The sequence below is a fragment of the Sinocyclocheilus grahami genome, unplaced genomic scaffold (assembly GCF_001515645.1).
Source record: "Sinocyclocheilus grahami isolate Dianchi unplaced genomic scaffold, SAMN03320097.WGS_v1.1 scaffold384.1, whole genome shotgun sequence".
Classification (NCBI taxonomy): domain Eukaryota; kingdom Metazoa; phylum Chordata; class Actinopteri; order Cypriniformes; family Cyprinidae; genus Sinocyclocheilus; species Sinocyclocheilus grahami.
This window is the reverse complement of record NW_015505563.1, coordinates 870,108-883,265: the sequence shown is the minus strand read 5'-3', so window position 1 is coordinate 883,265 and position 13,158 is coordinate 870,108. Positions and strand designations below refer to the sequence as shown.

Below are 13,158 nucleotides of genomic sequence, written 5' to 3'. Positions count from 1 at the left end.
CCTTTTTAAGGCCCTACATTGTTCAGTCCCAGAGATATGGGGATCTCAATGAAGCTCCATTTTCAGATTGTTGAATATTTTACCTATTTTTAGGGGTTGAAAACCAGGTGTTGGTCACTTTGTATACAGCTAATACTTACTGTATTTAAAGCAGAATGTCTAAAGAATAAGTAATGTTGAAACTAGGAATGCATCCTGTTTCTTTCTATCAAAACAATTGTAATTGCTAAAGTCTGATTTTTACTAACAGACCTACCAATCTCTGTGTAAAAATAAGATTATGATGCTGCCATCTTTCCGAAGTCATTTTTACCCTCTTGTAATTTGGCTCTGAATCTCAGGTGAAAATGGCCATTTTGACCCCCTCTTAAAAAAAAGTGGATTACTTTAAATAGTAAATACTATTAAATATTCATCCATGACATTTAATATTTTGGCTTTCATCACTATATATGTCTGTTTTTCTTTAGAAAAATATTAGCAAAATCAAAAATTTGAGCCAGGGACCTCTGGTTGAGTTTATTTTTTTAAATGTTTGTTTTTAACAGTGAAAAAAAAAACTACATTACCCATGATTCTGTAATCTCCATCAATCAGATAACTAAAAAAAAAATCTACATCTAATCAACATCTTTAAATCAATACTTTTATATTTCCTCCATCTTTTTTTTTTTATTTGATTCTGATATAGAACCTCAGACACTTTGATCTTCTGAGACGGACAATACACACACAGTGTATTAACATAGACATATGTTTCCACATCTCACTGAGAGAATATCCGGGAAAACGTCTCTCTCACCTATGTATTAGTTCCTTCTCATCCGCTTCCTTCCCCTTCCCCATCCTCCCACCACTTAGCTCACTCAGAATGGTTAATAGTATAATGTTCTACATGAATGCAAGTATTATTTACAGTCATGTTTGGCATCATTCGAACTGTCTCTACGTGTCTGGTACAATGGTCTCAATCTTACAAGTAGACTAAGGTAATACAGATCCTGAGTTTAGAGATAAGTTGATTACTATCGAGGGTGTGTCATTTCATGTGTTGCCTTTCATGTAAATAACTATATGACCCCAAATGGTGTTAACACGTCTAGGCCTTAATCAATGCAAATTCTAATTGTTAGTTTTTGTCTCCATTTGGAGGATGTTTGTCTTGGTCTGAAGTACTTAAGGAAATGTTGCAAGAGGATCAGGCGATTCTGTAGCCTGAAGAGCCCGTAGTGTGGAGCGTGTCCAATCTGTCCATACACTCCAATCTATGTATTTTCTAAAGTCAGGTATGCATCTTTTACTTTTAGATTTATCTTTAAGAGTCTGGTGTCTTGTATTCTCTAGTAGGTTATGTTGTATCTTTGTTACCGCATTTCTGTGTCAGGTTAGTAACAGATTAAAATCCAGTTGAGATGGAGCATAGGGTACGACAACTGGATTTTTAGAGATCCGGGTAACACTTGGTATTAGTTCAAGTGTACTTAGACTCTAAGGGCTTGAAGGGAATTTACATTTAGGTCAACTGGATGTTGTTCGATCAACCTAAATAGGGTGAGCCTAACCTCTGTTTATTGTAATATTATTCTAGCTAAGTGTACATGGGAAACCAGGAATGGCATGACCATAACAAAGACACTATCAGGGAAACTTAAAGTAATGTTGGTCGGCTTATCCATATGTGACCCTGGACCACAAAACCAGTCTTAAGTGTCAATTTTTCAAAATTGAGATTTATACATCATCTGAAAGCTGAATAAATAAGTTTCATGTTATGAAATAGGACACTATTTGTTCAAGATACAACTATTTGAATATCTGGAATCTGAGGGTGCAAAAAAATCAAAATATTGAGAAAATCGCCTTTAAAGCTGTCCAAATGAAGTCCTTAGCAATACATATTACTAATCAAAAATTAAGTTTTGATATATTTACAGTAGGAAATTTACAAAATATCTTCATGGAACATGATCTTTACTTAATATCCTAATGATTTTTGTCATAAAAGAAAAAGCTATATTTTTGACCCATACAATGTATTTTTGGCTATTGCTACAAATATACCCCAGCGACTTAAGACTGGTTTTGTGGTCCAGGGTCACATCTAATGTAGTAGTGGTTGTGACCTCTGACTAGAGATAATGTTGCTTTATTCAAGTGTGCACAGATCTATGAGGACTAAATAAAAGTACTTTTAGAATGAGCAAGCATATAAGAGCGGCCATCTAAAATATTAGTCAATTACCTCTGTCTAATAACCAAGACTGGCGAGTATGTGACCGTGAGGTATGCTAACGGCCAATGCGATATCTCTGAGCGACATGAGAATGCAAATGATTGAGTACAATAAGATTAAAGAGCTAAATAGAATAATGAGATGTCTAGACAAATTATCCTATGAAGGATCAATAATAATTGGCATTCTAACCTAAATTTGAGTTCATAATAAAATTCATCCACCATTGGATACCTTCACGTGGACCTTACAATTCTCAAAGCTTCTTGGCATTGTAGTTCTTTCCCTCATTAAAGATGTTCAGTACACTGAACTGTTGAGCACCTTTTATCTTTTGGTCCGATTTTCAAATGCTTTTTTGCTTCAAATCAAAATTTGTAACCTCTTGATTTATCTCATAGCTGGTTAGTTCAGCTCATGGCTTATAACAAGATTTTAAAATCCTTATGGAAAAAAAGAATTGGAAAAATATGTTCGCAACCAGCATCACTAAAAAGTGGGCACTGTTGCACTTTATTAATCAGCAAATATATTATAATTGTTTGTGACTGTGTTGCATTATACAGTGCATTTTGGCTTTTACTGTGGACTTTTATGAACTGTCACCTAGTCAGGACAACTGGAGTTAACAGAAATCTTGAAATAATGATGGAGGAACACGTTAAAGGACTTACCACATCATCTGGGTCACAATGGTCTATGGGTCGATGAGAAGTGTTAACATCTCCCAATACAATCACGTGACTGAAGAGACAGAGGAATGGGTTAATCAAACAAATAGACATCTTAGATCTTTTTTGTAAGATCTCTCTCTCACCTCCCTGAACTCAAGATGGCTTCAGCTCTGCATTGGAGGAGCTGGTAAAACTGGAGCTTGTATTGTTTTCTCTCAGGTTTGTCTGGATCAGCTCGGGGACAATAAACATTGATAACGGTCAGCTTCTGTGGTCCATCTTTGCCACTGAGAATAATACAAAATATGTGAAAAAAACGTTCACAACATGTTAATGTCTAAGATCCTTAAACTTACATGAAGTGATGCTGAGTGATGACAGCCCTTCCTTCATTGTCCAGCGCCAGAAGCTCCTCACTAGACAACTCAACCTGGACACCATAGCAACCAACAGCCTCTCCCTGATTGGCCAGCAGACCTGTCAATCCTTCCTCAGCCAGGAACGGGGTAGCAGTGTCCTTACAGTAGGTCGCTACGCCTGGTCGTGGAGGAATTCAGGTTGCTCATTGCAGACAGTAATTGTACAAACAAGGCTACGTTTATTTTTAACATTTTAAAATATGGACATGAATCCGGTGTTTAAAACATTCCAGTTTTAATTGCAAGTCACTTTACTGTCGTTTAATGGTTCTGTGGGCTGCTTTACCCGAGTATCCACTTCGTCCTCGGCTAAAACTAAAGTATGAATTGTAGCCATCAACAATTGCTGTCTTCTCATCCAACAGGTCACCTGAAAAAAAATGTATGCTGAACTGTTAAAGTTATTCAATTGTTAAAAATAGGGCACATGTGCTTTATCAAGCCATTCAAAGTCCCGCGTTTCTTTAAAAAAACTTACGGGTAACTTTAGTCTCTTGGACGCAGATTATATCGGCATCGAATGAATCCAAAATTTTCTTGATGCCATTTTTAAACGTTCGAATGCCGTTTATATTCCATGTTACAATCTTCATGTTTATCTGTCAAACACGGTCGGACGATTCAAGCTGAATGCAATGTGTGAAGTACTGACCTTATTTTTGTCCGTATCAAATGTTTTCAAAATAAAAGTCTTTACACCTGGGTTTATTCTAAATACTACTGGTCTGAATGTTAGACGACTGGCCCTGTAACCAGTATGCCGTTTTCCACAATGCATTTTAGTATCTTGTATAATTTATTTTAAAGATACATTTTTTTACAGAACCACTTTTAAAAGAAACAAATATACAGAAGCCACAAGTACATTTGATAACCACAATACAGTCATGCAGAAATGTTAAAATATACAAATTTTTATTAGTGTTATAACTCACCCTATTTTTTCTCTCTGATGTTTCTGAAATTTTAGATAAATTGAAATACCTGGATTACATTTAGTTACATTCATTTTTTTAACTTGATTTTTTTTTAGATTTCTTAAAACGTTCATCAAAATACCATTTCATATTACAACATTTCAGATTTATTATTTTTAAAAAATCAATGGTCACTTCATGGTGACTATATTTATTTTGACTAAATAGTAGCTCATATAGTATATTCATTATTTAACTGTCTGTGCTCATGTTTTCTTAAACATCTGACTGCAAGGACATAAGTATTTTTAAGATATAGTATAGATTGCAAGAAAACATACAGCATGTTTAGTAACTGAAGCCCTGTTTTGGCCCCAGTATAAGTCAAATGTAAACATGTTTACTCAAATTCAAAATAATTAGCATCCAAAAAACAAAAAAAATGTCTAGGGAATTTATGTACTGCACTGTAGACAAACACACATCCCAACATCTACAGCCGAAGTCTGTTATCAGTCTTGATCTGAATGTTTACTGAAAGGAAGGGTTTGTGCTTGCTCAGCTAAGTCAAGGATGACAAGAAGACTTTTCCATGTACACCAGGACAACATATACCGAACTGCCTCTTATCTAAGTGCAAGGATTTTACTACGCTTCAATTTTCTGATCATCAAGACAGGTACAGTACACACCATACAACCACATATGATAGTATATAATTTACTTGCTTAAAAAAATAGATTTATTCTGTTCATATTCAAAATGCTATATTACAACATTGGCTTACTGAATGTTCATATTACATTTTTTCTCTACATAAACCAGTGATCAGTAGTTCGTTATTGAGTGAATACAACTTGGGGGTGAATATTTATTATGGAGTGAACAAGTCATTTTATTGGATTGACATTTTCTTGAGAATGTGACATTTTAGGCTTACAGAAAGGTTTAGACAGAAGAAACAAACATCTGATTTATTTTTCTTTTAGAATGGAAGTAAAGGTGTATGTCGAAGGAGTCCAGCGCATAGTTTGTGGAGTCACTGACAAAACAACATGTCAGGAGGTGGTCATCGCTTTAGCACGGGCATTTGGTAAGTTAAACTGGGCCAACATCTTGGAGCTAATTATTTCATGAAACAACTGTCAAAAACATGAACATGAAGAAATCATACAGTTAGTCTGCAAGCATTTGCTGAAACTACTGAACATTCATAAGAAGGTCAAATGCCCTTAAAGGCCTTAAAGGGACAGTTCACCCCCAAAATAAAAATTTGGTCATGATATACTCAACCTCGTATTGTCCCAAACCTGTACTTTATTTATTCTGTGGAACATAGAAGATATTTTGTAATTTGTCTCAGTGTTTTTGTCCAAACCATTAAAGTCAAAGTTGTTTTGGACCACAGTGATTTCCATTATATGGACAAAAACAGTTCATATCAAAATATCTTTGTGTTCCACAGAGGACAATTTTGGAATGAAAGAAGGGTGAGTAAAACGGTTACAGTTAATGTTTTGATTAAAAATTAATGTTCTGACTCTCCAAATCCCTGATAATATTAAAGAAGTAGTTTATTCTAGCTTGTACTATTCTGGACAATGTTTGAAAGTTTGTATTGCTAGCTCTTCTTGTGTTATATTGCCTCCTTAAGATGAATTGATTCATCATCTGTAAGTTGCTTTGGATGAAAGCATCTGTGTTTGTCCCAAAAATATCACTTTTAATATTGTTCTCCCTTAGGTCGCACTGGTCGATACACTCTGAGAGAAAAAGTAAAAGAATATGAACGTAATGTGACTCCAGATGAACGTCTCTTGGAGTCCTTGGAGAAATATGGTGAGCAAGCTAAGGAGGTGCAGCTCACTTTGAAGCATATCGGTCCATCCCTTGGGGAAGAAACAAACCAGCCCAAAGCCCAAATGAGGCGAGCGGAGGGGACAGGGAGAGCACGGAGAGGCAGCGGGGCAATCGCCCTACACCGCCAGAGCCTCCCACTGCTGTCACGCCTCTGCATCCACTCCGAGCCACCGCCCGAGGAACCGAAGAGACCCAAGCGGAAGTCGCTAACGCTAATGGAGGAAGCATGGGGTTGGCTGGAAAACTTGGGCAGAGGTGGGAAGCAGCAATCAGGACGAGATAAGGGGACAAACAAGGAGGGCAAAAAAGGAAATGGGCACTCGGATAACACAACCAAAAATTCCCTGGCTTCTGGGACACCGGAGCCAAGAGATAAAAAAGACAAAAATAGAGTTGCACCACATCAGCCTTTGATCAGTTGCCTTGGGAACCGTGGGAGATACACTGATGAGAGTGCTGTATGTGAGAGACGAGAGGAAGAGGAACGGAAAGGCACAGAGGAGGACCTGAAAACCCATAATCCAGTGGTCCAAACAATCCATCAAGAGACCGAGAGTAAAGAGACTGTAGAGTTAAGAAGTCTAGTTGTCCAACAACAGGCAGATCTGCAAGAACTAAAGCACAAAATTAAGTCAACGGACCAGTTGATCCTTGAGCTAGAGCAGCAGCAAGCTACCAGGGAGCTTTCCGAGCTGCTGTCAGAAGAAGACGAGCAGCTCAAGTTCTGGCTCAATGAGCTCAAGGCGGAGGAAGTCTTTGAGAGAGACCTTCAGAGGCATTTCCTTCAGATAAAAGAAGAAGCTGCTGAGTGCAAAGCTAAGCTGGAAGAGTACAAACAGAAACTGCAAGTGATGGACTTGAGAAACTCCCAGCAGCAAACAGGTCATGAATATGTCACTGGAGAGAATATCCAAGCAGATGCGACAAAACCTGCCCAAACAAGCGTAAAAAAAATACAGATCTCAGCAGACGGATCATGTGGAGATGCTGGAACAAAAAGGGTGGTGACAACGCTGGAGTCCAAACTCCCATATGTGCTTGTTTCAGCAAACCAGATATCAAATCCTCCTCTAAGTGGACCAGAAGACCTTTGGGAGTGGTGGACGCGATGGTCTCAGAGCCAAAATCCAACATCAGAGACGAAACATAAGATAGTTCACCGCTCTGAAATCACCATACAGTTGGGAAGCACCAGAGTTTAAGCACTCTGAAACTTCTAAACTCACATTCTTTTAGGTTTCATGGATACCTTGTTTAAAAGTGTGCAAAGGCATGAAGATGTTTAAATGTTCTGTACAGTGCTTTGCTCATAAATTAAACATAATACATCTTTGATTCTCATAAAATGTTTATTTCAATTGTTTCATTCAAGACCATTAACAAAAGTATGTAGAACCTTAAGGTTCAACACAAACTGAGGGTGCTCCAGAGAATATTCAAGAGTTATAGCTCCATTTGTCTTAAGAAGCACTGCAAATAGCCTCCATCCATGTAATCAAATTTCTTTGCACGTTTTTGAAATTTTACTCATTACACTTCCCCCATTTCTCATGTCCTGCATACATTTGTTTTATTCAGGTTCTCAAAAAGTCCACCCAAGTAAAAGCACACATTACCTAGAATATACTGCAACCCACAGGGGGGGGGAGAGCCACCCCACAATTGCGCTTATATTTTGGCGGCTGTTCGAGGATAGAGACACCAATTTTTTTTGTTTTTAGGCACCTTTTTCTTTATTTATTCATTAGCAGACATTAAGTAGAACTCAAAGGAAAAAAAGAAAAGTACATGTGCAAAGAAAAAGAGCTATATAAAAAGGACCGCAGGCTACAAAATGCCATTAGGAATTCTGCACTTGCCCATAAACAGACTGAGCTTATGAAATCAAAACAGGAATTAAAATAAAGGCTCTTTAAAAAGAAAACAAGCCAATGTAATTTGAAAATAATCAAAAATTTGTAATTTACACATCAAAAACCATACACAAGCGGGTTCTGAGCAGAGAGAAAATTTATTAAGTTTTCAGATCCATATTAAAACCTATGGAATTGGTATGGAAAACGTGAGCGAAAAGAACCTTAAAGTCACTTTATTTCTCAGCAGAAAGAGCCCAGCAATATCTCGACTTCACCTGGGTGAGAAACTCAACATGAGAAGGATTCAAGTGATACAGGAAGAATAAAGTATATATAACGGAGGTCAAAATACAGACAGGCAAAGCTACTCTAAAACAATAATTCACTCACACAGCAGCAGGTGCAGAATTCCTGGCATTTCAATTTCAGCAGAAACGAAAAACGGGTCAAACAGTGCCCACATCTCAATCTAAAGATGTGAGAACTACAAACCCCTTATATTTCCCCTCATATCCTCTGCATAACCTTACAAGTTTACATGTGATGCATACCACACACACACACGCTCATACAACACGAGGGGTTTTGCTCAAATTACAACCACACAAAAACGTCACACATACGATGAAGACAATGAGATGAGGATTTTTTTTTTTTTTTGCAAGGGATCCTGTGACAAAGGAAGGGAATTGTGTGTGATAATTTTCAAGTCTTGATGGGTTTGTTACTCTGTGAATTGTGTTTGTGTGTGAGAGAAAATGAGCGAACTAAACAGACACACAAATCCCTTCCTCTGCCCTCTGTCTGATTGCTTTTCTTCAAGGTGTTTCTTCCATAGTGAGGAGGCAGAAGAGAGGGGTGAACAGTACTCAGTCAGTAACACCAGGTTGGCGGGATTTCCTCTCTACATTGAAGCCCTGTAGGAACAAAAGAGGTCAATATCAAGATGTCACAATTGTTTTAGGCAAGTTTTATATCTGAAAGTATCCTGGACTGCAGTATTAGAAGCAAGAATGTTTACAAATATTTTCTAACCCTGCAAAAAGTTAGTTTTTAATTTAGACTCAACAATCAAGTTTATTTTTACCTTTGAATTGTCTGGGCCACGAGGCTGTCTGATAATAACTAGACGGGGTGCGTTGGTGTCATCAAGAGTGATGCTCTTCAAGCGATTGACCAGTCTGTCAGGTCGAGGTGTTGCTACTGGTTTTGGACCCTCACTGTGTAATAAAAAAAATAAAAAATAAAAACAAATAAAAAAAAAAACAACACACAAATCTGGTTAGATTAATTAAAAAGCCAATATATAGTGGTGTGAAAAAGTGTTGGCCCCCTTCCTGATTTCTTATTTTTTTTGCATGTTTGTCACACTTTAATGTTTCAGATCATCAAACAAATTCAAATTAGTCAAAGATAACAAGTAAACACAACATGCAGTTTTTAAATGAAGGTTTTTATTATTAAGGGAAAACTAAATCCAAAACTACATGGCCCTGTGTGAAGAAGTGTTTGCCCCCCTGTTAAAACTGTGGTTTATCACACCTGAGTTCAATTTCTCTAGCCACACCCAGGCCTGATTACTGCCACACCTGTTCGCAATCAAGACATCTCTTAAATAGGACCTGCCTGACAAAGTGAAGTAGACCAAAAGATCCTCAAAAGCTGGACATCATGCCGAGATCCAAAGAAACTCCGAAACAAATGCGAAAGAAAGTAATTGAGATCTATCAGTCTGGAAAAGGTTTTAAAGCCATTTCTAAAGCTTTGGGACTCCAGTGAACCACAGTGAGAGCCATTATTCACAAATGGCAAAAACATGGAACAGTGGAGAACCTTCCCAGGAGTGGCCGGCCTACCAAAATTACCCCAAGAGCACAGCGACGACTCATCCAAGAGGTCACAAAAGACCCCACAATAACATCCAAAGAACTGCAGGCCTCACTTGCCTCAGTTAAGGTCAGTGTTCATGACTCCGCCATTAAGAAAGAGACTGGGCAAAAAATGGTCTGCATGGCAGAGTTTCAAGACGAAAACTGCTGCGGAGCAAAAAGAACAAACGCTCATCTCAGTTTTGCCAGAAAACATCTTGATGATCCCCAAGACTTTTGGGAAAATACTCTGTGGACTGACGAGACAAAAGTTGAACTGTGTGTCCCATTACGTCTGGCGTAAAAGTAACACTGCATTTCAGAAAAAGAACATCATACCAACAGTAAAATATGGTGGTGGTAGTGTGATTGTCTGGGGCTGTTTTGCTGCTTCAGGACCTGGAAGACTTGCTGTGGTAAATGGAACCATGAATTCAGCCGTTTACCAAAACATCCTGAAGGAGAATGTCCGGCCATCTGTTCGTGACCTCAAGCTGAAGCAAACTTGGGTTCTGCAGCAGGACAATGATCCAAAACACACCAGCAAGTCCACCTCTGAATGGCTGAAGAAAAACAAAATGAAGACTTTGGAGTGGCCTAGTCAAAGTCCTGACCTGAATCCTATTGAGATGCTGTGGCATGACCTTAAAAAGGTGGTTCATGCTCGAAAACCCTCCAATGTGGCTGAATTACAACAATTCTGCATAGATGAGTGGACCAAAATTCCTCCACAGCGCTGTAACAGACTTGCAAATGCTTGATTGCAGTTGTTGCTGCTAAGGGTGGCCCAACCAGTTATTAGGTTTAGGGGGCACTTTTTCACACAGGGCCATGTACTTTTGGATTTAGTTTTCCCTTAATAATAAAAACCTTCATTTAAAAACTGGATGTTGTGTTCACTTGTGTTATCTTTTACTAATATTTAAATTTGTTTGATGATCTGAAACATTAAAGTGTGACAAACATGCAAAAAAAAAAAAAAGAAATCAGGAAGGGGGCCAGCACTTTCACACCACTGTAAATATAAAATATTTAAGAGCTCAATAATATCCTAATATTACACGTGACTCAGATTCACACCCAACAGTCTTACCTGACTCTGCGAACATTGCAGGCACTGCATTTGCCTGTGCGTTGGTTCAGGATAACCGAAAACTCCACTTCATCACCGGCCTGGAGCTCCAGACCATCCTGCACCTCCTTGACATGGAAAAACAGCTTCTTGCTCTCTCCAACTTCGTACGTGATGAAACCAAACTGGGGGGGAAAAAACAATACTTTTAGCCAGTGTCTTAATTTAAAAACTATTTAATCACTTTCTTGCATTATTAAGTTTACGGGGGGGGGGATAAAAGTTAGACACTTTTAGCCAGTTGTTTAAGGTAAAGCCTTCTCACTTTCTTGCATCAGTAAGTTTACCTGATCTTTGACGCACTCCACCAGGGCTCTACGCTGAGGCACAATATTGCAGGCCATATTTTGTCCTGTCTGGGCCACTGTACACAACTGAAACTTCACCATCTCACCCTTTTGCAGACAGTCACCTTTATTGGCCATACCAACGATGCCAAACGGATAACTCTGACCCTTGCTGGCTCCTAGAAATGTTTGAGCACATAACAGTAGTTTATTAAAAATGAGGGGAGTTCATGGTTTCTAACATGATTACAAAATGCTCTAGATGGGTTTTAAAAGTACCACACACACAAAAAGAGCTTGTGTCACTCACCTTCCTCTGTGATCTCAATAAGGCCTTGATAATCAGTCTGAGAAGGGTCCACACTGCGCAAGGACCGAACCACTTTCCCCAGGAACACGGTATTACTCACATCTTCTCCTACACCATTCACTGACACACACAGAGTTGTGTTATTTGTGTGAAACAAATATGAATGTATTAATGCCAAACCAATAAAAAGTCTCTGCAACATACCAGCTGCAACTTTGGTGACCTTCTCAGCACTGATTTTGTTTCCTTTGCCCTTGGATAGAGTGTACTCCACTGTATCTCCCAGGTCCATATTATCCACATCCCCACACACCTCACTGCACACAATTCATATTAAACAACAATCATCAAACAAGAAACAAAAACTATGAGGCAAAGCCATCAAGGAGAAACATTAATTACCTGTAGTGGAAGAAGATCTCCTGATCATGATTGGCTGTTTCTATGAAGCCAAAGTTATCCTTCAGTGTTGCAATGTATCCCAGAAGCCTCTTGGTGCCAACAACACGATTAAGGATCTTGAGGGACACAGCGCTTTGCTGTCCAGTGCGTTTTACCTCACTGATGGAGAACTCCACCTAGTGGAGACATGAGGGTTTACTTTACATCAAATTATTAAGTTGAAAAACTACTTTATTAGTCCAAGGGGATATTCAGCAAGCACAAGTAACACTGAGCCACAGTGCCAGTCTAACGTACCTTGTCTCCAACCTGTGGGTAAGCACCTCCCTCTAGGTCTTTAATATAGTAGGGAAGCGTGTTCTTCACTCCACTGTCTTCATACGCAATCAAGCCTTCCTCTGCATCCTGGTGACGACACAAATACATAAATTCACATAAGAACCAGCAACATTTAACAATATATACAGAACTAAGATGCTCAGACTCATATAGACTCGTGAGATGAACACTCGGGCTGTATGTCAAACTTTTTTGAAAATAAAAATACCACTGAGTGCACCTTCAAGACTGATTAAGTACACAAATTAGCTCTAGTTGTGAACTAAATTTGTATTTTTCTATTAGAGTCAGCGCTGAAGGCCAGTTTCAACATATCAGTCTGCAGATATTTGAGGACCATGTAAACAAGATTGTGTCTCTGGATCTCAGCAGCCATAAAACTCTTAGCTTGCCTTGCAGAATAAACATCCAAAAAGATGCAAAGCATGGGGAAAATGTGTAATCACACAATGAGTAAATAAAGAAACTCAAACATCTAATGCTTCACAATATTTAGCCATCATGCACACACTAACACAAGGGGTAAAACTGCTCTCATACAGTTTGTCACCCACTGTTTGGTACACATTTGTGCCATGGTTAAAATGTGTATGAACTGTGTGGTTCCCATCTTAAAAATGTATTGCATGGGTGACACAGAAACTGAACCGTTATACCCCTCATACAAGAATGCACACACCGAGTGGCACAGCTTGGCTGAGTTGGTATGGTTATGAGGTTAACATGTCTGTATGATTTAATGCTGTTAAATCAATCTCAGCTCATGCCAACAGACCTCATAACCAAACAAACAGTCATGAACATACAGATCAAACTGACCTTTTCAACTTTACCCTTAAAAAAAAAAAAAAAAAAAAAAAA

General features: G+C 38.4%; 3 protein-coding genes across 7 annotated transcripts in view; 1 reads left to right on the top strand and 2 right to left on the bottom strand.

The window, feature by feature from the left end:
* Positions 1-3,987, bottom strand: part of LOC107550000 (DNA-(apurinic or apyrimidinic site) lyase 2-like) — a 6,890-nt gene extending 2,903 nt beyond the window's left edge. The window contains exons 1-5 of the mRNA XM_016231214.1: positions 3,805-3,987; positions 3,613-3,696; positions 3,264-3,444; positions 3,051-3,194; positions 2,908-2,977 (exon numbers count right to left, since the gene is read on the bottom strand). Of these exons, the coding sequence (XP_016086700.1) occupies positions 2,908-2,977; positions 3,051-3,194; positions 3,264-3,444; positions 3,613-3,696; positions 3,805-3,919 (594 nt within the window). The 5' untranslated portion in view covers positions 3,920-3,987. The remainder of the gene's footprint in view (positions 1-2,907; positions 2,978-3,050; positions 3,195-3,263; positions 3,445-3,612; positions 3,697-3,804) is intronic.
* Positions 3,988-5,183: 1,196 nt separating this feature from the next.
* Positions 5,184-7,320, top strand: LOC107550001 (ras association domain-containing protein 8-like). Its single transcript, XM_016231215.1, has 2 exons — positions 5,184-5,336; positions 5,987-7,320. Exons 1-2 carry the CDS (start codon positions 5,234-5,236, stop codon positions 7,303-7,305), a joined length of 1,422 nt encoding a protein of 473 aa, XP_016086701.1. The 5' UTR covers positions 5,184-5,233; the 3' UTR covers positions 7,306-7,320.
* Positions 7,321-7,433: 113 nt separating this feature from the next.
* Positions 7,434-13,158, bottom strand: part of LOC107549999 (cold shock domain-containing protein E1-like) — a 14,921-nt gene continuing 9,196 nt past the window's right edge. For 3 of the 5 annotated variants that reach the window (XM_016231213.1, XM_016231212.1, XM_016231209.1), the window contains exons 13-21: positions 13,117-13,131; positions 12,256-12,363; positions 11,959-12,134; positions 11,761-11,873; positions 11,557-11,676; positions 11,247-11,425; positions 10,921-11,084; positions 9,047-9,179; positions 7,434-8,876 (exon numbers count right to left, since the gene is read on the bottom strand). In XM_016231213.1, coding sequence (XP_016086699.1) covers positions 8,829-8,876; positions 9,047-9,179; positions 10,921-11,084; positions 11,247-11,425; positions 11,557-11,676; positions 11,761-11,873; positions 11,959-12,134; positions 12,256-12,363; positions 13,117-13,131 — 1,056 coding nt within the window. In that variant the 3' untranslated portion in view covers positions 7,434-8,828. The remainder of the gene's footprint in view (positions 8,877-9,046; positions 9,180-10,920; positions 11,085-11,246; positions 11,426-11,556; positions 11,677-11,760; positions 11,874-11,958; positions 12,135-12,255; positions 12,364-13,116; positions 13,132-13,158) is intronic. The other 2 variants (XM_016231208.1, XM_016231211.1) reach the window with 1 other exon arrangement.

Excerpts from the sequence above, each read along its gene's own strand:
- LOC107550001 (XM_016231215.1), top strand. The coding sequence starts at position 5,234 with ATGGAAGTAAAGGTGTATGTCGAAGGAGTCCAGCGCATAGTTTGTGGA. Across the intron at positions 5,337-5,986 it reads CGCTTTAGCACGGGCATTTG|GTCGCACTGGTCGATACACT; the intron begins GTAAGTTAAACT and ends GTTCTCCCTTAG.